The following is a 21,520-nucleotide window of genomic DNA, read 5'->3' on the forward strand; positions in this document are numbered from 1 at the left end:
TCCCACTGAGGCCACCCAGGACTAGACATGGATCCAGCAGAATGGATCAACTTGTTGTCTTGTTTATGGCCAGACTTGAAGGCGAAAGCGAAGGGGACGGCGGCGTCTATGAATCGGGCCCAGACTGAGACGGGGGGGGTCTGAGGTCCGAGGGGGGGGGGGGGGGGGGGGGGGGGGGGGGGGGGGGGGAGGGTGGAAGGGTGGAGGCAGATTATAAGGACATCAAAAGAAACAGGAGAGCTCAGAGCAAAGATGAGCGGCAACAAAGAGGACGACGGTGAGAAGAGGTGGGTGGGGGTGGGGGTGGGGGGGTGGGGGGGTGAGTAAGGAAAATAAAAGATGAAGAGGGCGGAGAGGGACGAGCAGGAAAAAAAAAAAAAGGAATGGCATGCCGGTGACAGGAGAGCGACGCCGTCTATATACGCCGACGCCAAAGGTAAACTATTCACAGACCTATCTGAGCGCCCCCCCCCCTCCACTGCCCTCCACCCCCCCTCCCCTCCCCCTCCCCTCCTCCAGCTGTCATCGGAGGAAAACAACCAGAGAGCCCCGGTGTTTTCTATTCAGCGATGATGCGCTCGGCTGCAGGCGGCCTGTGGCCATGTATGTCATGGTGGAGGAAACCCAAGACCCCCCCCCCCCCAACCCCCCCTGCTATTCACAGGGCGAGATGCACCGGGGTCGAAGCCAACAGGAAGGACCCGGAGCTATGGTAAACGGCAAAATAAATCAATCAATCAATCAACAAAACAATCTCCTGGTTTCGTTCAAGCAAAGTTCAAAACACACCAAACACCCAGGTAGTGTTTTCTAACAGGCTTCGTAGTTTGGATGTTCTTTAAAATGATTCAAAAAAATTTTTTAAATTCCAAAACTTTCCTCACCCGAGTCCTCGGTGCCCTGCCACGTCTCCATATCACCAGGCGTGTTCGTCATTCATCTGCTTTTTACTCATCTATTTTATCTTTGCACTGTTTTTAGTTCTTGTTAAAGCACTTTGTGTTACTTCAATGTATAAAAGTGCTATATCAATAAAGATTGATTTGATTGATTTGAAGGGGGAAAAAAAAGGCAAATTGATTTCATTCCGGGTACAATTGGGACAAATTGTGGATGTTTGGGTCTCGTTGTGTTGGATCTTCCTCGTCTGAGACGTGAATTCACTCCAGGAAAATCCAAATCCAAATGATCTGTGACGTCACGGGACATCTACGCCTCTGGGAACTAAAACTAAACTGAAGGGTTTAGTCTTTTACACATATTTCAAACAAGGCGTTGTATTAGTTTTGTCCAAAGGTCGTCCAGAGAACCACTGAGCATACATTATATCTACTTTGTGCCGAAGGCAAAGTGTTCCGCGATATCGCCGAGTCGGCGTTTTCAGAATAACTGGGACTGTAGAGGAATTAAAGCCGTTGCCACTAATCCAATGTTACAGCGATTCAAACGATTACCTGGTATCGATCAAGAGAGGAGGAGAAAAGGCCCTTCAAAGGTTTACAAATGCCAGAAATGTAACTTCCCTCACGAGATTGTGTATTAATGACCAGTTCCACATCAGCGGCCCTCGGCTTCACCTCCGGTCCTGATCAGACTCATTGGGAGGACGTTTGTTACCTAATTAGGCAAAAAGGCTCCGGTGGCCTTCGTGGCGACTGGTCTCAACAATGTCTGTGTTTATTTTGAAGGCTCCGAAGGGATGACGAATAAGTCTGCACCTCCTCATGTAATATCGCGCTCCTCTGATCCCTGCGGCGACTGTACGAGCCTCGACGCTCCCCGACTTGACCAACAGGCTTTTCCTCGTCAGTATCTCGGATGTTAAACTCCCACAATGTCGTGGTGACAAAGAATGTTCCACAACTCGTCTCTGTATTACGACTGCTATGTTTTGTTCTGTTTTTTTCCTCCAGTTGCTTAAATTTGGAGTACAATGAATGGTCATAGCCTCTTGCACGTTCAAATTTAAAGATATAGTATATTTTAAAAACATTAGGAATATTATTTCGAATAAAAGTCTTCCCACAGCTATTCAAACGTTTTTTAAATGAAGAGAAAACTACAACTTAAGAGGACTGTGTATATTTGAACAAGGTGTGAGAACCAAGGTGAAATACAGACGTTTCTATTCTGGGAGGTTTATGGAATTAAAACTGTGCAAATCACTGCTCTGCTTCAAAAAAACAGTAAAAAGAAAAATAATTAATGTTACAATGAACAATAATTTCTGTTACTTTATGTTCTGTTGGGTTTTTCTCATGTATTACTTCTGTTATGTTCCAGATTCATTTTTTCTCCCGTATTACGACTGCTATGTTTATTATTATTATTATTATTTAAGGGAGAGGCTAAAATAAGCCTTGGCTTCAGCCTAATACCCATTTCGGTTACAAGTATATTGTGGAAACAGTGAAAAATCACAGGTGTGTGAACTTGTACCAGGAACTGCACTTCTACTGAAACTGTAACCCAAATAAACCATTCATTCATTCATTCATTCGTTCATTCATTCATGTGTCACATACAAGAAATGATTCTAGATCAGGGGTCGGCAACCCGGCATGCGGCTCTTTGAGCCACTGCAGTTCATCCCAGAGCGGGGCGGTATGGGAGGTAAGGCAAAGGGCGGTATGGGAGGTAAGGCAAAGGGCGGTATGGGCGGTAAGGCAAAGGGCGGTATGGGCGGTAAGGCAAAGCGCACCCCAGAGCGCAGTGCCGCTACAAAAAGTGGAGTAAAATGTAGGCGGAGCGATGTGACGTCATTACAACAATAATGGATGAAGAACGTAGAATTGTGGCTGCAGCTCCACTGGTGCCTGAAGCTGGGAGCTTCCTGTGCCTTTCACAGTAAAAGCCGACAGTTCCAGGAGGTTCATTGCAGACTTGTTGAGAGAGACGGAACATTCTAGTGAATTCCACAACAACTACAGGACATTAAAGACACACCATCACACTCGTGGTTCTAACAATCCAGATCTCCCACATTTATCTTCCATTTTAATAATGTGTAGCGATAAAGGAGCTGAGAGCTGCAATGCATTATGGGAGTTTCTGTTTGTCGTGTTTTAAAAGTAACTATTGGGGGTTATGTTAGGTTTGTAGTGTCGGTAGTAATTGTGTTTTTGTTGCTTAGTTCATGTAGTTTAGTTCATTAGTTGTAAGTCGTCAACCAGCGGTGAAGAAGGTTTTGTGTGTCGTGTCCTCCTGGCATGGTCTTCCTGTGGGACTGTCAAAATAAAATGTGGGTATTGTGTTCAGTGGGAAACGGGACCGACTGGCTCTTTGAGCATTAAAAGTTGCCGACCCCTGTTCTAGACATACAGCACACGACAGAAAAGGACCAAACGTTCGGCATGTTGAGCAACACGTGTGATTTAGAAAAAAAAAAAAACCTGCTAATCCGCCAGCAGAGCGACGAAGTTTCCTCCTGCGTGTGGCTGTGAAGCTAAATAATGCTGAAATGTGCAGAACGCCACTAAATTACCTTTCGCCTCTCCCAAAATAAATGGAGAGGGTCGAAGTGCTGCACTATATATATATATATATATATATATATAAATATATTATATACACACACATTCCCAGCCTGTTTCTCGGCCCCGTCATTGCGCAACACGACGAGCACGGCCCCCCCCCCCCGATTCTAACCCTGCAGAGCAGAAAGGTGTCGGCGTCGGCGCTCGTAACCAAAAGCCGAGAGAAAATGTGCGTCTGGCGACGGTTCTGCGTGTTGAGACACGCTGCAGGTGGAGGAGGAAGGTGGGGTCAATGGCGTCTCCACAACGCCGACGCACAAGGTGAACCGAGAGGATGCTCCTCCACCGATCCGACGGTAAACGTGTTTTTTTTTTTTTTTTTTAAATGCCTGCAGGGGTTTCCAAAGTGAGTGAGGATAATGTCTGGGGTTCGTTCCAGCAGGATTGTTTTCCCATTTCCTCTCCGCAACACACAGACGTAACTTTAATGAAATAAGCTTAATAAGTACGAGTTCTACCTACAGACCGTGTTTGAATAATCGTCACATGTTTTATGTTAAAAGACCAACGAGGAGGTTTGAAAATGTGAAAAACGTTATGAAGCAACTAAAAAAAAGATCAATTACGTGAAACAAAGCAAGTTATTTGACTTTTTAATTTCAATATTTGATCATTTCAGCCTTGGTTTTCCTTTTCCTTGAATTGAACCACGTCCGAACTGAAACTAGCTATAATCAACAAAGTTTGATTGAATTCGCGGGGCCAATCGGAGACGAGGGGGGAGGGGGGGGGGGGGATTCGAGCCTTATCTATTTCGGACTTATCCATGAGCGGTAAGCCGCGGGAACAAACAGTGGCCACGCAATGGTGAGCAGACACCTAGATAACAGTTACGAGGCTAATGCCCTCGGCGATAAGCAGATTTGAGTCGGCGTGGGAGGCCGCCTCTTGAAATCAACAGCGCTCACAGACACAATGAAATCCAGAGCGGCAGTAGCGACCGAGGAAAAAGTCAAATGAGCAATATTGGAGCAAAAACAAGGTACGTCGTGCATCCTTAAAAAAACCACAAAAATCTGTGATTCCGGTTCCCTGTGTCGGTCAGAGACGTAAAATCGACTACAAAAGGACACGAAATGAAGTGAAACGACCTCCCAGATGCAGAAAATACCTCAAAAGAAGACCAGGAAAAACTACGGAGAGTAATTACAAAGACAAGTGCGACACAGACGTATAATAGCGACGTATGGAAAATAACCGAGTAGAAATTCAAAAGTGCAACACAGACGTGCAAAAATGACCCGGCTGAGACGACAACTAGAGACAAAACCGACCACCCAAATGCAAGTGGACATGAAACAACCGAGAGTAGAACGAACAACAAAAAGAGCTCAAAATGGCCTTAGAGAAAGAGAAGACCACCCCTGACACACAAATAGAGCAGAAACAGATGCAAAACAACCGAAAAGACAAATGAAACTACCTTAAATTATTCAAAACGGAAAAAAAACAACCCCACAATGAGACAACAACAAAAACGGTAAAAAAATCAACCATGAAAACGATCAATGACCTGATGGAACAACAAGAGGAAGGCAGAAAACAAGCGGAGAATTGAAACAACCACAAAGACATCCACGGTGGCCACAGATCAAATAATTCCACCGCGACTAATCAAGATAAAGGATAAAAGAGTATTATTATGAACAACCTGCAAAAGTGGCTTTGCAGAGGCAAGGGAGAAGAAGAACGAACCACAGATACAATTTCCACTCTGATATATACAATTAAAGACGCGGACGACTCTGACAAAGGTTTGAGAGAAATAAGATAAAAAGCCAAGTGGTGTCTCTTCAGGAAGGACGTGGATCTATTTCAGTCATCGACACGTAAATATAAACCTTCGAATGTGACAATAGTCATTGAAACTGTTAATCGGAGATGTTTTGTTGCAGTGATGCTTCACACTTTAATAGAGCTGAATTCATCCTGGATTTATTAACACAATAAAAAAAAACCTTATTGTGTCGATAACCACAGTCTGTTCTGTGCGAGGCTATTAAGCACCGCAGCACACAAACCCTCTGACAAAAGGAAGATCCTGGAACCATTAAAATGGACTCGTTTGCTCGTGTTTTCTGTTCGAGACTTCGTGTGGTAAAAAAGAGGCGTTCGGGGGGGAAAGCGAGGCAGTTTAATGCTGCGAATGTCGCCGGAGGGGCTGCAGCTTCGGAGGCTAACGACCTCCCAGTGTCAGGAAATTAACCGCTTTAAGCTGAAAAACTGCATCAAAGCTTAATTAGACTGAACCGTCGGTTCAGACACTGGAGGAGGAGGAGCGAGTTTGAACCCCTGCGGTCCGGCTGGCCACTAATAAAATGATAGGAATCGATAAACAGGAAGGGGAGGGGTGAAATAAATTAAGTAACTCGTTAGTCGTGTTTGGAGTGCCCGAGGGGGTTTGGGGGGGGGGGGGGGATGGATTTGCTGAAATGTTGTGATCAGCAGCACGTCGAACGGTTGTGTCTGTACGGTGACCTTGAGCAGAGGAAACGGCGTGAGGCAGTTCTCTATATATAGGAGGTGAACGACGGCGGCGACGCAGTGGAAAACAATCCAGATCACAATCGGAGCGACCACAGGATTTCCACCAGTGGCTTCTAAGGAAAGACACACACACACACACACACACACACACACACACACACACACACACACACACACACACACACACACACACACACACACACACACACACACACACACAGTGTGTGAGGTCATCACACACCACATATAAAATAAAAGCGTCTGGAAACCATCGCGGACCAGTCAATGAGACACGGCGATGCAGCCAGAGAGGTCGGGAACAGCGGGTGCAGCGGGGAGCAATGCAGATATACGGACTGGGGGGGGGGGGGGCTAAAAATAGACGGGGGTCACCGTCAAGTTCGCCGGCGTAGCCAAGGTCGGCGCAACGATGAGGCAGAGGAGCGGCGAGGAAGGACGAGGAGGCTGAACAGGCTGCAGGCGTGACTGGCGAGGCCGCCGCCGCTCGGCTCAGATGACCTCCATGAGATCTGAACGCGAATTTGATCGTCATGGCAACGCGGTGGCTGGAAAATCGGGAGGAAACTCCAACACAGTGAAGCTGAAGTCGTTTAAAGAAGGGGACTAAAATAAATATAATGCAAAATGGATCAAGGAATCATCGATTGTTTAATCTGCAATAATAGCGGCCCCCCTTTTTTTAAAAATATGTGAATTATTATGGTCAAGTTTGAAAACTTGTCGCGTGTTCATGTTTAAAACTAAACGAGCTGCTCCGGTTCTCGTTGAAATGTTTCACAGCCCTTCCTGTTGTATATCAACTCTCTTGATTTATACGCAGATCCTGATGAGGAATAATCTCTTCTATTTATTTATTTATGATTATTTTATTTATTTTATTTAAGGGGGGGGGCATGAGGGTCTTTATTACTTCAGAAATGTACCGTTCTATTTGTACTGGATTGAAAAATGTCAATAAAAAGACTTGGAATCAAACTAAACGAGCTAAATAAAAAAAAAAGAAAAAGAAAAATGCGTACAAAAATTAAACAGGAAGTAGAAAAAGCTGCTTTTGTGTCCTAATCTACACTATGATTATGTGTAATTGGGTGAGAGTGCCTGTAATGGGAGCGGTAGAGTTATTAACTGAAGTGTCACCACCCCGATGAAACTGCTGCATTAGTTTGCTTCAAAGTTTAACCAATAATGACTGGGTTTTTTTGTTTTTTTTTCTATTCAACCGCAAAACCTGTACATCCACAGCAAAACTCTCAGTGTTGTGACTGTGTTATGATCCACCTCATGCTAAAGCTGCAATAGAAACGACCCTGATCTGTGCACATCTACAAAACCTCAAGGTGACGACGACGCGTCAACGTCAGTGTTTTCAACAGAAACTGTAAACGGATAGAACCGTCGCTATTGGTTCATCCAGTCCGTCTCTACTCCTGAAGCTGCATCGCTGCGAAGCTTGTGCCACCTAGCCTCGCGAGCTAATCGAGCCGCTGGAGTGTGTCCTTATGTAGCCTGGACTGATTCAAAAAAAAAAAAAAAAAAAGGCCTGGCATGACAGCTCAATTTCACAAATAGAAGAGCACAGGACGGAGGATCAGAGCGTTTGTGTGTCGACGAGGGCTGCATTAGCGCCGCGGCTCCGCGCTGCGCTTGATCCACTTAGCCTCTGCACGTGTGCCGCAGTGGAGTCGTACATGCAAACATGTCAACTTCTCTATTTATTTATTTCTTTTTGAAAGCTGATTTTGTGCACGTGCCCTCCGTGCAGAGCGCACAACGCTAAACCGCTGCATGCGCCGCACCGAGGCCGGCCCCAGCCTCCTCTTGTCACCGGGCAAAGCTGGGATGCAGCAGTCTGGGAGGGGAGGGAGGGAGGGAGGGAGGGAGGGAGGGAGGGAGGAGGGGCAAACAAGAGCAAAGAAAGGAGAGGAAAAGAGAGGAAGGATATGAAGGCGCAGAGAATGATGTGAGCTGGAAGGAGGTGTGCATAAAAAGCAATAAAGGCTGAGTGAATGCACGGCGGACGCCAATCGACAGGCTGACAGCGAGCTGGAGCAGGAGCTGACTGACTGACGGTGGGGGGTGGGGGTGGGGGGTGAGGGGGGGCGGGTGGCGCTGGTGGACAAAGAGCCAGACCTGGCCTCATCCAAACAGCTGCCGTTCTCCCTAACGTTGCACCCCGGCTCCAAATTCCACAGGCAGGCCGGCTGTGTGGGGCTGCAGGCCTGCTGAGTCAGCGGTTTTTTTTTTCTCCACGCCGAGAACGAGCGCTGCGCTCCCGGCGCCCCCCCCCTCCCCCTTACACCCCCCGGGGGTGGGGGTGGGGCGCACAGCACGTGCAGAGGGGCGGGACTCGGGGCCAGGACGGATGTGGATGAGGTGGTTTTGAAAGGAAGAGAGTAAAAAGTGTAATGGGGGGGGGGGAAAGGACTAAAACCTTAACGTGAGACTTTTCTGAATCTACAATCAAGGTTCATGCTGCGGTTTGTGTTTGGTCTCCCAGCCTGGATTCCTGGGAGCTCGATCCTTCATGTCTTCACCCGCGTCCCGACCACACATTCCCACCCAGTTCAGTCAAAGGAAGATCGGACGCGTTGAAACGAGTATTAGTCCAACAGTAAACATCCATCCGTCTCAACTGAACGGCACAAATCATATTTTTTCTATTTGCTTCCAGCTCCAATTTTGACGACGGTTTGATATTTTTTTCAAATAAAACCAAGAGGTTTTGACTTTTTAATGGAGTGTTTTTTGTTTTTTTTATCGAAGATCAGTTAAAAACGTACAATGTAATAAACACGAGTGACATAAAGAGCAAATGCAAACGAAGCAGTTTGGATAAATGTGTATTTTCAGGCAGGTGAGAGCGAGTGCAGGCTGCAGGAAGAGAAGAAGACCATCGCCATTAATAAAACATGATCAAGTCGCTGGGCCTGGATGAGGAATAGCGATGCTAATGCTAACAGGAAGCCGTACGCAGGGCAACAAAAAAAACAAAACAAAGACACAGAGGGATCGGCTTCCCGCCAGCGGCCGCCTCGCCTGGGAGCGACTCCAAGTGGAGGAAGCAGCGACACGGCGAGATAGAAAGAGGTGAAGACGACTTCAGATGTGACGCCGTTGCCAAACAGCCTCTTTTTTCCCTGGACGGCGAGGAAACGTGTGGAAACCCGGAGGATTATCACCGGCTGCCATCGGCGGTTTTTTACGGCGGTCAAACAGTCCCGGTCTCTCCGGACGATTGGACGTTACTTTGCAATACAATGGACATAAAGATCGACAAGCTCCTTTAATCTGTTCATGCGTTTGATGTTTTATGAATGACTGCATACAATCACAAAAAAAATTTTAATACAATTTTGACACCTCCTTTCCATAGGATGGACATGCTAAAGGAATACAAATACGAGCGCTACGCCTCAAACATGCGGCCCCCGGGGGCCAGAACCGGCCGCCATGGGTTTTTTTTTTTAAAGTATACATATGAAAACTGACAGAGGCTGATCTAAAAACACTAGATCAGCAAAAATGACATTCAAAACCGCCCTCGGTCAGAATTTGACTCCCGACATTAATGCGTCTGTGGAGGTCACATGACGCAACACCTTTCACAATAAAACAATGAGTCCAACTTATGTGAAGTGATACTTTAGACACGTAAACTCAAAACAATTTCCAGATGATGACAAATTTTAATCCTGAATAAAAATATAATATCCAGATACAGGTGACTGAGGTTTTTTTTTTGCAAATATAATATCTGATTTCCTTTAATATGTATATTTCAGAATAGATTGGCAAATTCTTGCAGTTCCAAAAGGATCAAAAGAAGGAAAGACTTTGCATTTGTCCATATTTACAGTTTAATGTTATGTTTTAACTTGTTGGGCCTCCAGAGGTCAGATCAGGTTGATGTGGCTCCTCAACTGAAATCAGTTTGACGCCCCTGCTTCAGATACTTGCCGATACAAAAAGCACTGAAACTGGTACTTTTTAAAAGCCATAAAGCCAAATTGACGATACCTGAAGGCCACAAGTCACAACAAACCTCCTCCTCAAGGTGCTTTTCTCCTTGATAATTGGGATAAATACAACCTAATAAAGTAAAACACCTAAACTGTTTATGTACCGGAAGTAGTTTTTGTGAAACGTTGATGCCACATTACAAATAAAATCCCTCCTGTGTCGGAAGCGAAGGTCCCAAACAATTTGAACTTTCTATAATAAGCAGTTCCATCACAAATCAGCGTCCTCATAAGAGTACGAGGTTCTCAGGAGGCCGGCGGCGTCGTGTGAACCAATTCTCGCCTCCTCTTGATATATTTGCCAGATCGTCTGTCTTCCGGTCGTCATTTTCATTAATACTGAGGAATTTGCTTGTCGTCTCTCGTCTACCTGCTGCTGGATGACGTAATACTGCTTGGGTTGCATGAGGATACCTTTTACCAGTACCGTGAGCAGCATCAGACCAGATACCCATACTGGTACCGGTCCAACCTATTGAGATGAAAGGCCTTTTAGTCTTGTAATATTATAATTAGACTTTGGTTTTAATCTTAAATATATAAAACTGTGCAGAAAAGGAGGTTGGAGTTCACCCCTCATTGAGTAATATCGGTCACAAATAATACCGTAATGGTCCATTTCAGTTCATATCTTTTATTTTAAGAGCCCTTGTTGAGGCTTTCAAACATATTTTCACCTCAGGAAAACTCTTAATGGTGGTAAAACAGTAATATGTACCACGTTAAAACCGTTATGGGCCGAGTTAGTCATAAATCTGTGGCTTGTTTATGCGTCCTGCGTAAAAACCAGCCTCCCAACCAGGACAGTTAGATATTGGTGAGGCAGGTTACAAGTGTTGATCAGACGGACTGGACCACACCGGTTCAGCCGTCAGACCACCAGCCAAACGCAGCGACCAAAAGGCGCGGCGTCCTTTTCGTTTTCGCCCTGCGAACGCCGGCGGACCGACTGCGGAGAGGAAAAGGTCAGGAGGAGGAGGAGGAGGAGGGGTGGAAGAAGAAGAAAAGGAAAGCGATGGAGACGTGAAGGTGGTGGAGGAAGGGGGAGGCCATTTACAGTCAGATCCCCGGGGTAGGGGGGGTCCGGGCTAATGACCCCGGCGCTGCAGCAGCGTCCTCCGGGAGGCGGCGAGAGGAAGCCAGCCACCCCCCCCCCGGCCGCTTTCTGACGACTCATCACAATTAGCAGCAGGCGTCTCTGCCGCCACGAAGCTCCCAGACGCATCGAGCGGCTTGCTAAAGGCCGTCTGTGAGTGACCCTCGTGCTGGAAAATGCCGATGAACCGTTTCCCATGCATATTTAACCCCCCCCCCCCCCTCGGATAACCAGCGCCGTTTTATCTGCCGCACGGGGAATGAATCAAACAGAATCTAGAAAAATGCCGCAAATTGTTGCATTCCAGACTCAAGTTAGTATTTCTTCGCATTCCACCTCGGAGCTACTGAAGAAAAACAAAGTATGCTTGAAAAAGGCCGTCCTGTAAGAGGTACAAACCAACCAGCGCGTCTCTTTGCTCCAAACTGGAGTTTCCCTCTGCCGGATCGACTCGGCATGCGAGGAAATTCCCCCAAATCAGTCACATCTTGTGGAAGGAGACAGAAAAAAAAAAAAGATTGACAACACTCCCATTTTCTTTTTTAAATGGCAAACGGGTTAGCCTAGCGTAGCACAAAGACAGGAACATCTGCTCCTGCTTACTAGCGTCACTGCCGCTCAGCAGATATGTTCTACATTAGTCCCGTTTTAAATCGACATGTTAATGGTTCCAGTTGTGAGTTTGAACGTTCTCCGTGTGTCTGCGGAGCTGGAACAACTTCATTTATGACACTAAATTGCCTGAAGAATCTATATTGGGGGGGGGGGAAGCAGTATATAGAAGACTGATAGACTGAGCCAGAAACCTTCAAATTAAAGTATTTCAGCATTATCTGACAAGTTGAGCTCAAGCCAAGAGCTTTTTCTTTTTTTTGTTTTAATGACACTCTTCCATTTAAATTCAAACTCGGTTGCTAAACGTTGGTTAAATGAGACTTTGGTGGCTTTCAGAGACACCAAACACTGTTCGTCTTCTATGAAACTACTTTCACTCAAACCTTTCCAACAAGATTCCCAACATCATATCCAGAGACTTAGTAAAAAATACTATTTAGGACATTTAAAACTGCCTGCAAAGTCCTGATGCCGTCTGCAAAACTGTGTCAAACCACCTTCCACCTGTTTTTTTTTACACGAAATATCGATTTATCTTCCATTCATAAACTTTACATCGAGTTAAATGATGGACCACTAGCATCTCTATAATAGAGAGTATTCTTACTGTGCGATGTGTATTTGAAACGTATATTTCTCAGTTTTAGAAGCTGTATTGAGAGGAAACGCTTCACGGAGGTGATAAATTTAGTAGAGAAGTTCATTTTCAGATTCGCTTTTTCAACTCCCAAAGCAAACTCGCGCCAAAAACTGCTTTATAAGCAGGCGGAGTTAAAACAATATTTCTCCTCTTTGGGCAGGTTTGTGTGGAATGCAGTTAAAAGTAAATGAAACATGGAGGGCAGGAAATAACCTTGCATTACGTGGCTGCAGGACTTCCCCTTTTGGGAGTCTGCACTGATGGAACACGGCGGCACACGGGGGGGGGGGGGGGGGCGTGGACATGGCCCAAAAAAAAAAAAAAAAAAGCTGTGCGGTGAGAGTTTCTGAATGACCCAAAGTAGTGAGCAAACAGGCGACTGCTGTGAAACGACAATCCACCGGCGGGCAGGAAGCAAACACCGCGACCTTGCGTCTTCGCCACAACACTGAAAATGTTTGGGGGGGTGAGTAAGACCCCCCCCCCCCCCCCCCCCACGAGCAGACAATGACACAATGCGACACAGCTGCCCCGCTTCCTCCTGTGACATCATGTTACCCCCAGAGTCCCGGCGGTTCCTTCCTGTTCCCGGCGCAGCCAGCGGAGGAAACGGCTGAAATCGCAGAGCGCCAACGAGGACGTCCTGGCGAGGAGCGAGGAGCGACGCCCCCCCCCCCCCCCCCCCCGCGGCAACGGCTTAATTCTCTCCTCTCCGCCTTCATTATCCTCTGGAAGTCCTGAGAGACGTCTGTGCCAGCTTCAGCTGAGCGGCGGACGGCCGATCTCCGTTTCGAACTGCTTCACACGCGTTCCGCCGTAGCAAGAGCGTGAGGCTGAAGGCGTTGCATACGGAACTGCCGGTTTTTGGTGGGGTGGATTTTTACGGCGCCCCCGAAGGGACATGGAGAAGAAAAAGAATCTCGGGATCTCGCAAAAACTATATTGTTATATATGCGCATCGTGTATGTGATCGACTAAGTTTGTCCTTTCAGAGACACCGTACCCCCCTCTGTTGTCGAGATGAAGCTAAAGCTAATGGAGGACACCCACCAGTACGAGAGTATTATTGAGTTTTATTTTGAAATCGGCCTAAAATATAAAGACATTCAAGCATTGCTTAGCGAAAGGACACGCTTTTGCAAGATCTCGACAAAGTTTTGGCGAGATCCCGAGGAAAGTTTGGCGAGATCCCGAGGAAAGTTTGGCGAGATCCCGAGGAAAGTTTTGGCGAGATCCCGAGGAAAGTTTTGGCGAGATCCCGACAAAGTTTTGGCGAGAACCCGACAAAGTTTTGGCGAGAACCCGACAAAGTTTTGGCGAGATCCCAAGGAAAGTTTTGGCGAGATCCCAACAAAGTTTCGGCGAGATCCCAACAAAGTTTTAGCGAGATCCCAACAAAGTTTCGGCGAGATCCCGACAAAGTTTCTGCGAGATCCCGACAAAGTTATCGTGACATCCCGAGAAATTTATCGCGAGATCCCGAGAAATTTATCGCGAGATCCTGTGAAAGTTTCTGCGAGATCCCAAGGAAAGTTTTAGCGAGATCCTGAGAAAGTTATTACAAGATCCTGAGGAAAGTTTTGCGAGATCCCGAGGAGAGTTTTATTTTTTCCTCTTCTTTTTTTTGCCCCTTCGGGGGCTCCCGTAGATTTTGGCCTCTGAACAGAATTTAAACCTACATTAAACAGAAAACCCCACTTTTAAGGAGTCAACAGGCGCAGTGGCAGCTCCTCTCATCTGCTCAATAACGGGACGAGCAGGGCGGAACTGCGGCCTGTGGACTGTGACATTTCCTATTTAGGCACAACCACAATAATAAGTGTGTGTGAGGCACGCTGCCAACCAAAGCCTCACAGGGTGGAGCGCCACATCAGCTGCAGCGGAGCAGCTGGCCGCCGCGGGCGAAGCCAAACATCGAGCGTCAATCGAGAAAAGGTCATGCAAGCCTCCCCCGTGTTTGCCAACCGTGGCCCTGGCATGCCGGCCCCGTTCCACTGAGCTGCCAGGGGACGCCTTTCTGTGAACCGGGGTGGGGGGGGGGGGGACGGGGGGCGCAGATCAGGACGAAACAACAAGAAAAGGCAGCGGTGGGAAACGGTTCAAGGCCGTGCGCCCTGACAAAGTGTTCAGCGAGACTGCCATCGGTCACTTTGCGAGGAAACGGTCGACACCGTCGCCTCTAAAATCTCCAAAAGTAATAAGAAATAGACCCAGGCTTGATTCAATCAAGAATTCAGTTGAGGTATATTGTAGATTCTTTATTTAACGACAAGCTTTACTTGTTGAAGAATCTATAATGTGTGTTTAAGAACGACAAAATGAACAAAATTCAGCAATTTTGTATCTTAATCTGTGTAGAAACGGCTTTTAGTTTTGAATCTGATGAAGGAAGTGGTAAAAAGTTTCCTCTCAGACAATTTGTATGAAAACAAAGTCTTCTATTCCTCCACGTTTTCACTTATTGCTAAAATCTTGACCTTTAATCGGCAAATAATGTTGTAAATATCACATTATGAAGTAGAAAACACAGTAATTGACCGAGTTCAATGAGAGAATTAGAATTAGCCAACAAAATCAACAGCAAACAAAATAAACTGTCACTATTTCACTCAACTTGTTAATTTAGTCCGAACGAACATTTAAAACCACGACAAGAACGATTTGCTAGCGGTGTATTAGCACCGTGGCAGCGCATCAGTCGTCCACGTCATCAGTCCATAAATCTGTATATTTGGAGACGCAGCGACATCCAGACGATAAAACTCCCAGACTGACGGAACTGAAAGAGTCATGAGCCGGAGACCCTGTTGACAGATCAGCAACTCTACGCTAATACATCTAATACAGGAGAAACCTTATGAGACATGAGGTTTCCCATTTTTAAACATCGCAAAGTCCCAACTTATGATTTATTAACAAGAGGTCATCAAGGAACATAATTATTTCTTTTTAAGCTAAAAATATTCTTGTGACTTGCACAGTACCAACTCCAGTTTCCTTCCCAGACTTTGCGGAACGCTTATTTGCGTCTGAACCGTGTTGTTCCACGCCGGTTAAGACAACAAGTGTTTATAAAGAGAGTGTAAGCGTAACGCCACATGACAGGAAATAACAGAGCCAGTACTATTCATTTCTCTCCTCCACGCTTCAAATTCTACGTTCTGTGAAGAAGAAAAAAAAAAGAAAAAAGCAGCAACAGTCAATGAAAGACTTTATTTGGCTGATTAAAGTGGGGTTAAAACATCAGCTGAGATTACATTTGCACGCTTACGATCCAGTTTCGTAAGCCGTGCTCGTGAAAATCCATTGGCTGAGCGGGAGACACGGCGAATACTCTTTGCGTGTGGAGTCGGGATACGGCGTACTTTCCCGTGTTCGACCCCCCCCCACCCTACCCCACCCCACCCACCCCCATCGTGGCTGCGGGTCATGCAAGGGTCTCTCATTTCAGCTGAAATGAGGTCATCAAACCAGCAGCAAAGCAGAACGAATACAAACGTTTGCCCTCCGGTTCTGGCTTTGCGTACATGACGGGAGAAAAAAAAAAAAAAAAAAAACTCTACTACGTTCGGATTTCCCGTCTGTGAGGGTATAGAAAACGCCTGTTTTCACCACAACTGTCCGATTCTTATAGGCTGCAGCCGATCAGTCGTTTCTCACGATGGCACAGACGCCTCCTGGGGTCAGCTGACGTCAAAACACGCCGCCCGCCTGGATGTTCCACCAAGACGTGGGAGTGGCTGCTACTCCCGAGCGTCAGTGGACAAGACGAGACTTGACGGTCGGTTTTGCCTGAACGTCGTTCGGCGGACGCGCCTGCTGTCGTTTGGACGCGGGTCATTACATCCTCTCCTCCGAGATGGAAACCGATCGTCGACCACCGCCGTTTAAAACCGCGACGCACATGGACCAGCGTAACCGGAGAGCTCCAGACCGAGCCGCTCGGTGCAACTCGACATGAACCTTTAATATCAAGTATTGTAAATGTTCAGTGAGGCTGATCAAATTCGGCTTAATATTCCACACCCGAGAGGATTTCCTACAACAGGACAGCCTTGATGTTGGTCCCACTCTGCATCTCGGTGGAAATGGATCACGTGCCGGTTTACTTTACTAGACTTCTGGCTTTCGCTGCCACACAATCACATGTGGGTCTAGAGGCTATGAGCTATTAGCTATTAGCTATTAGCGATCAGGCAAAAGTATCAGAAGACGCCATAGCTTCAGACGGGCAACCGAGAAACAAAAACAAGGGATGGAAGATTGTCGTTTTGGCTTAAATGATAGCAAATTGGTTAATGTGGCAGTTTGCAATTAAAAAAGCGAAAATGACTCATCAAAACTGAATCAGACGCACGTTGCAGGAGATCCTTATTTACCAGGCCAGCGTCGACACTGCCGCCTAAAATCAGAGGCTGGTTTATTCATTTTAGGCCCAAAAAGTTGTGTTTTCCTCCGTTAGCGCTTGGGAAACGTCCTCAAAAAGTTGGATTTTCAAGTGGCTCCCAAAGCACGACGGAGGTTCCGCGTTACTCTTACGCTGTACAAGGCCAATCGGTTTAGTTTACAACTAGAGGACCGACATGACAGCACAGACAACCGTGTTGCCGTCGCGTCGCGCCCAGGAAAATAAGTTTCTAGTGTCAACATGGTTGAAATGTCACCATGAAGCCACAGCAAACTGCAGCAAGGTCTAAAAAAAACCCTAATATTAATGAATAATAGCACATTTCAGGAGTAGATGGACATACGATAACTGTAAAACACATGCAGGGGAAGTCTATCTTGATTTATTTGTGGATTTCAGCAATTTATTGACAGATTTTGTAGATTTAAACCGGAATTATACCAATGATCCTGGTCCTTTTCGAACAACGTGCAAGGAAACTAGTTTCACCAAATCCGACCACTTGCAGGCCGACAATGTCAAAGTAAACCAACTTTCAGAAGACGACAGTTTCCTCCATTCGACGGAATCACCTGCTGCAAATGCGCTGCAATTCCAAACACCAGCATTTAAATAAAGCCAAGAAGAAGAAGAAGGGGGGAAAAAAAAACCAAACTAAGCAGCACTTCCCTTTCCATGATGCCACTCCTTCTTTTGCCCTTATGTAATATTAATTGCCCCTGACCCCGTGTTTGTGCTCTGCAGCCTCGGTCGGGGCTTTAAAAGTCAGAGGCATGCTCCGGCAGCGAGCCGGGGCCTCTGCGCTGGATTTAAAAAAAAAAAAAAAAAAAAAAAAAAAAAAGGTGAGTTGTTCACATTCCTGCTTCATGCACAAACCTAACCCCAGTGTCTCACACACACACAACTTCTACACAAATGACTGTGTTGTTTGAGTGTGTGTGTGTGTGTGTGTGTGTGTGTGTGTGTGTGTGTGTGTGTGTGTGTGTGTGTGGTCCTGCCCCTCACCGTACAACACAGAAGGCGAAAAAGTTAGCAAACTGCAGGATTTACAACACGATCACACCTCTGGTAAAACATGTGGTCCGGCTGAATAATCCCCAGGGCAGCAGATCAAACCCCCCCCCCCCCCCCACACACACACACACACACACACACACACACAGGAAGGGCAAAGCACAAACTGGCAACGCAAAGCAGTTGTGGCGACTGAACTGGGACAGTGACGGAGGAACGCAACGACTCGGTTCAACATCTTTAATAGATCTTTCCTGGATTTATACCAAAAACTCCCCAAAAAGTCCTCGCCGCACTTTAAATATCCGTCTGCGCTTCGTTTCTCCACTTTGTTTCCTACCGGTGATGTTTGGGTTCCTGGAGTTCCACAAAACACCCATGAACTGAAATGCTTTCTTATTAAATGACAACATTTGAAATCAGTCACGTTTGTCTGAGTAGGGAAAAGGATTATGGGCAAAAGAATTATAATTTTATTTATTGAATTTGTAGTTTTCCTGCGTTTTTCACCGTCCGTTCGACCACCAAAGCTCTTATGAGTTTCCATAGTTGCTGCGGCGCTTTTCCTCAAACCCGGGTTCAAACTTCCATTTGTTGAATGACGGAGCCTCGTTTACTTTATATTTTGGGATTGTTTATATGCATTTTAGCTCCGGGGACTCTAATTTCACAGGAATAAAGTCGCAGGACACCATTTTCGAAAATCGAATCAAAATTCAGATTTTATTTTTATTCCAAATCACCCACCCTAATCACCCGCCCATCTCACTGAACAATATAAACCTACATTATTCACAATAACTATACTGTTCGCTGAATTTTAGACCGGCTCTTAAGGCTCCGACAGATTTCTAAGAATTTTAAGAACGTTACGACACGCGGATGTAATAAACGCTGAGCTTCACGACATGAAGTTTGCCGTGTGCTTAATGCAAGTACTTAGTTGTTTAGTTACTGACACCGTGTGAATCTCACCACAGGCTGTGTTTGGCTGGAAGGCCGAGACAACTATAGAACTATAAGTATAGTATATCTACCTTTGGCTAACAAGAATGTCTTAATGTAGATATTTAATATAAATATTACTTGTTTCATGTCATGAGACACTGCTTTTGTGTATATATATATAGTTTCAAAATAAGACAACTAAATCCTTTCACATGCACAGAAATGAAGTTTACAATTCTGCATATACAAAACAGAAATCTCAACTTTTTTTAATTCAATCCTAAAATCAACTTTCAATACTAAACAATGCTAAAGGTGTATTACTTAGATTACACATGTGAGAGGCACTTTTTATGCATTTATTATCTTAATAATCATCTTACTCATCAGATACACATTTGAAATTAGATCGTTTCGCTCATTAACGAGCTTATTTCAATGTTCTAGCATCGATTTCATCAGTTGTTCAGACACGGGTCACTTTTCAATGGGGCGGGTCAGAATTCTAGAATAGACAATTGGCCCACGGCACCACCGGGTCGGAGTCCAGACCAAAGATACCGCCGCCGTTTGTCTGGGACGGCGGATTTATTTTCCCGAAAAGGCGAGTACCGAACACCGACGAGACCCGCGTCGTTAGCAAGACATCAGACATCCGCCAGAGTTAAAAATGAACAAACACATGGAAGAAAACGCTGTAGTTTAACGCCCAGGCCACTAGTCGGCGCTGTGCAACCAAGAACAAGTCGACGCGATCGCTGAGCCGCGCATCGTCTGGCCTTTTTAAGAAACACTTTGTCAACGCGTCGCAAGAAAACTTTCCGGCAACTCGAAAAGCCAAAAAAACACAAACGAAAGCTTCGCCGCCTTCAACAAGAAAGTATCTGGAAACGGTTTAAACGGACAATGAAAGCCGGTCCGAGTAGGTGCCGGTAAATGTGAATGAATATACGTCTTTTTGCCAGATCCTTGCATATTTCCGCCATGGTTTTTTTTTTTTAGGGTAGGTTCGACGAGGCGTGTTTCTAAACACATGGCGAGAGACGAGGGTCAACATCATCGCCTTATCGTGAGAAAACTTTCCGGTGACGCGAAAAGCCAAATACACAAACAAAAGTTTCGTCGCCTTCACAAGAAACGGTTTAAACCGGACAATGAAAGCCGGTCCAAGTGGGTGCCGGCACACGTGAATGAAAATATACGTCGTGTTGCCAGATCCTTGCATATTTCCGCCATGGTTTCTTTTTTTTAGGGTAGGTTCGACGAGGCGTGATTCTAAACACATGGCGAGAGACGAGGGCCAACATCATCGCCACACCGTCACACCAGAACGACAAGAGGAACCACGACGGCGGCGGCGGGAAGGTGGAAGAGGGGGCGGTCCGGTTCTGGTTCTACTCACCCCATTCCAAGAACTCCAGGATGTTCTTCTCCCTCCGGAGCGGCGAGTTGTTGCACTCGTCATAGAGGCAGATCAGGATGTCCAGCAGCGTCTCCACGCTCAGACACTGGCCGTTGGACTGAGGCGGCCCGTCCAGGATCAGCTTCTCCAGCTTCTTCAAACGCACCTCGCCGGACATGTTTATTCCTGCTTATTGGAAGTAATGATGCTAGAAGGAGCAATGAGATTGGAAGGAGGAGGTGCGAGGAGGTGGGTGGTGACCTCCTTGGCCTCTTGGAAGTTAAATCAACCTTGTTTTTAAAAAAAAATATATATGATGAAAGCGGATAATTAAAAACAACCTATACATGATCTCCAGGATGTAGGAGGTGGGTGAGAAGTGCAGCACTTCCCCATTTTTTGGTTTTGTTGTTGTTGTTGTTGTTGTTTGTTTTAATCCCACCCCCTCTTAGGGCACATAAGAAAATAGGTTATCCCAAGTCACAATCACAAGGATGATCCTGGCAGTTTTTTTGTTTTTTTTTAAGTGTATAAAAACACTCAACAGACCTCCCTGAGTAGTGGCAGATATTTGGGATCCTCCATTCTTGCAGCAGTGCCACCACCACCCCCTCCTCCACAAAAAAAAAAAAAAAAAAAAAATGCAGATCTGCAATGCTACAGATCCCAGATCCCTGTCTTCTGGTCCTGGAAGTAACCCCCCCTCCTGGAAGCAGCACTCCTCCGGTCCTGGAAGCGGGTCTCCTTCCTCCTCCACCTCCTCCACCACCACCTCCTCCACCACCTCCGGGAATGAAGGGCGACACGGGCTTAGTTAGCAGCCGTGCTAACCTAGCCTGGTGGCTAACCTGGAAGCTAACGCTACTTTTCTCGGCTCCTAAATGCCTTCATCATTCCCCCTTTCCGTCCTCCTCCGGGAGCCGACATATATTTATATATATTTATATATATATAGAAAATATGTCAAAACTCGACTGAATTCTCTCGAGTCGGATAATAATAATATTTTTTTTTTTAAAAAGAAGAAAGCCACAAAAAAAAAAAAAGAATATCCTCCCGTGTTTTCACAACTCACGGTCTTCTTTAAATCCCATTCTTCGTTGCAGCAAACGTCTGCTCGGTTCTCCGCAGCGGCGCGAGACGACGCCGAGTTCGGGAGTTTTCCACGTCAAACAAACACGGGAGTCCTCGCGCTGAAGGTTAAGAAGAACACGGGAGCGTTTTTCTTTCCTTGCTTTTTTTTTTTCTTCTTCTTCTTCTTCTTCTTCTTCTTTTTTTTCTGGCGTCCGGGAGGAAACGCCGCTTGCTCCGAATACACGGGACCCAGCCTGAAA

General features: G+C 46.1%; 1 protein-coding gene across 1 annotated transcript in view; it reads right to left on the bottom strand.

Annotated features, from left to right (window-relative positions):
- The window catches only part of cdc42bpab (CDC42 binding protein kinase alpha (DMPK-like) b), a gene marked incomplete at its 5' end in the record, with an annotated part of 66,833 nt that extends 46,469 nt beyond the window's left edge, over positions 1-20,364 (bottom strand). The window contains 2 exon segments of the mRNA XM_080513977.1: positions 7,841-7,893; positions 20,187-20,364. Coding sequence (XP_080370103.1) covers positions 7,841-7,893; positions 20,187-20,364 — 231 coding nt within the window.
- Positions 20,365-21,520: the final 1,156 nt, after the last annotated feature.

The sequence above is a fragment of the Blennius ocellaris genome, assembly GCF_963422515.1.
Source record: "Blennius ocellaris genome assembly, chromosome: 18".
NCBI lineage: Eukaryota > Metazoa > Chordata > Actinopteri > Blenniiformes > Blenniidae > Blennius > Blennius ocellaris.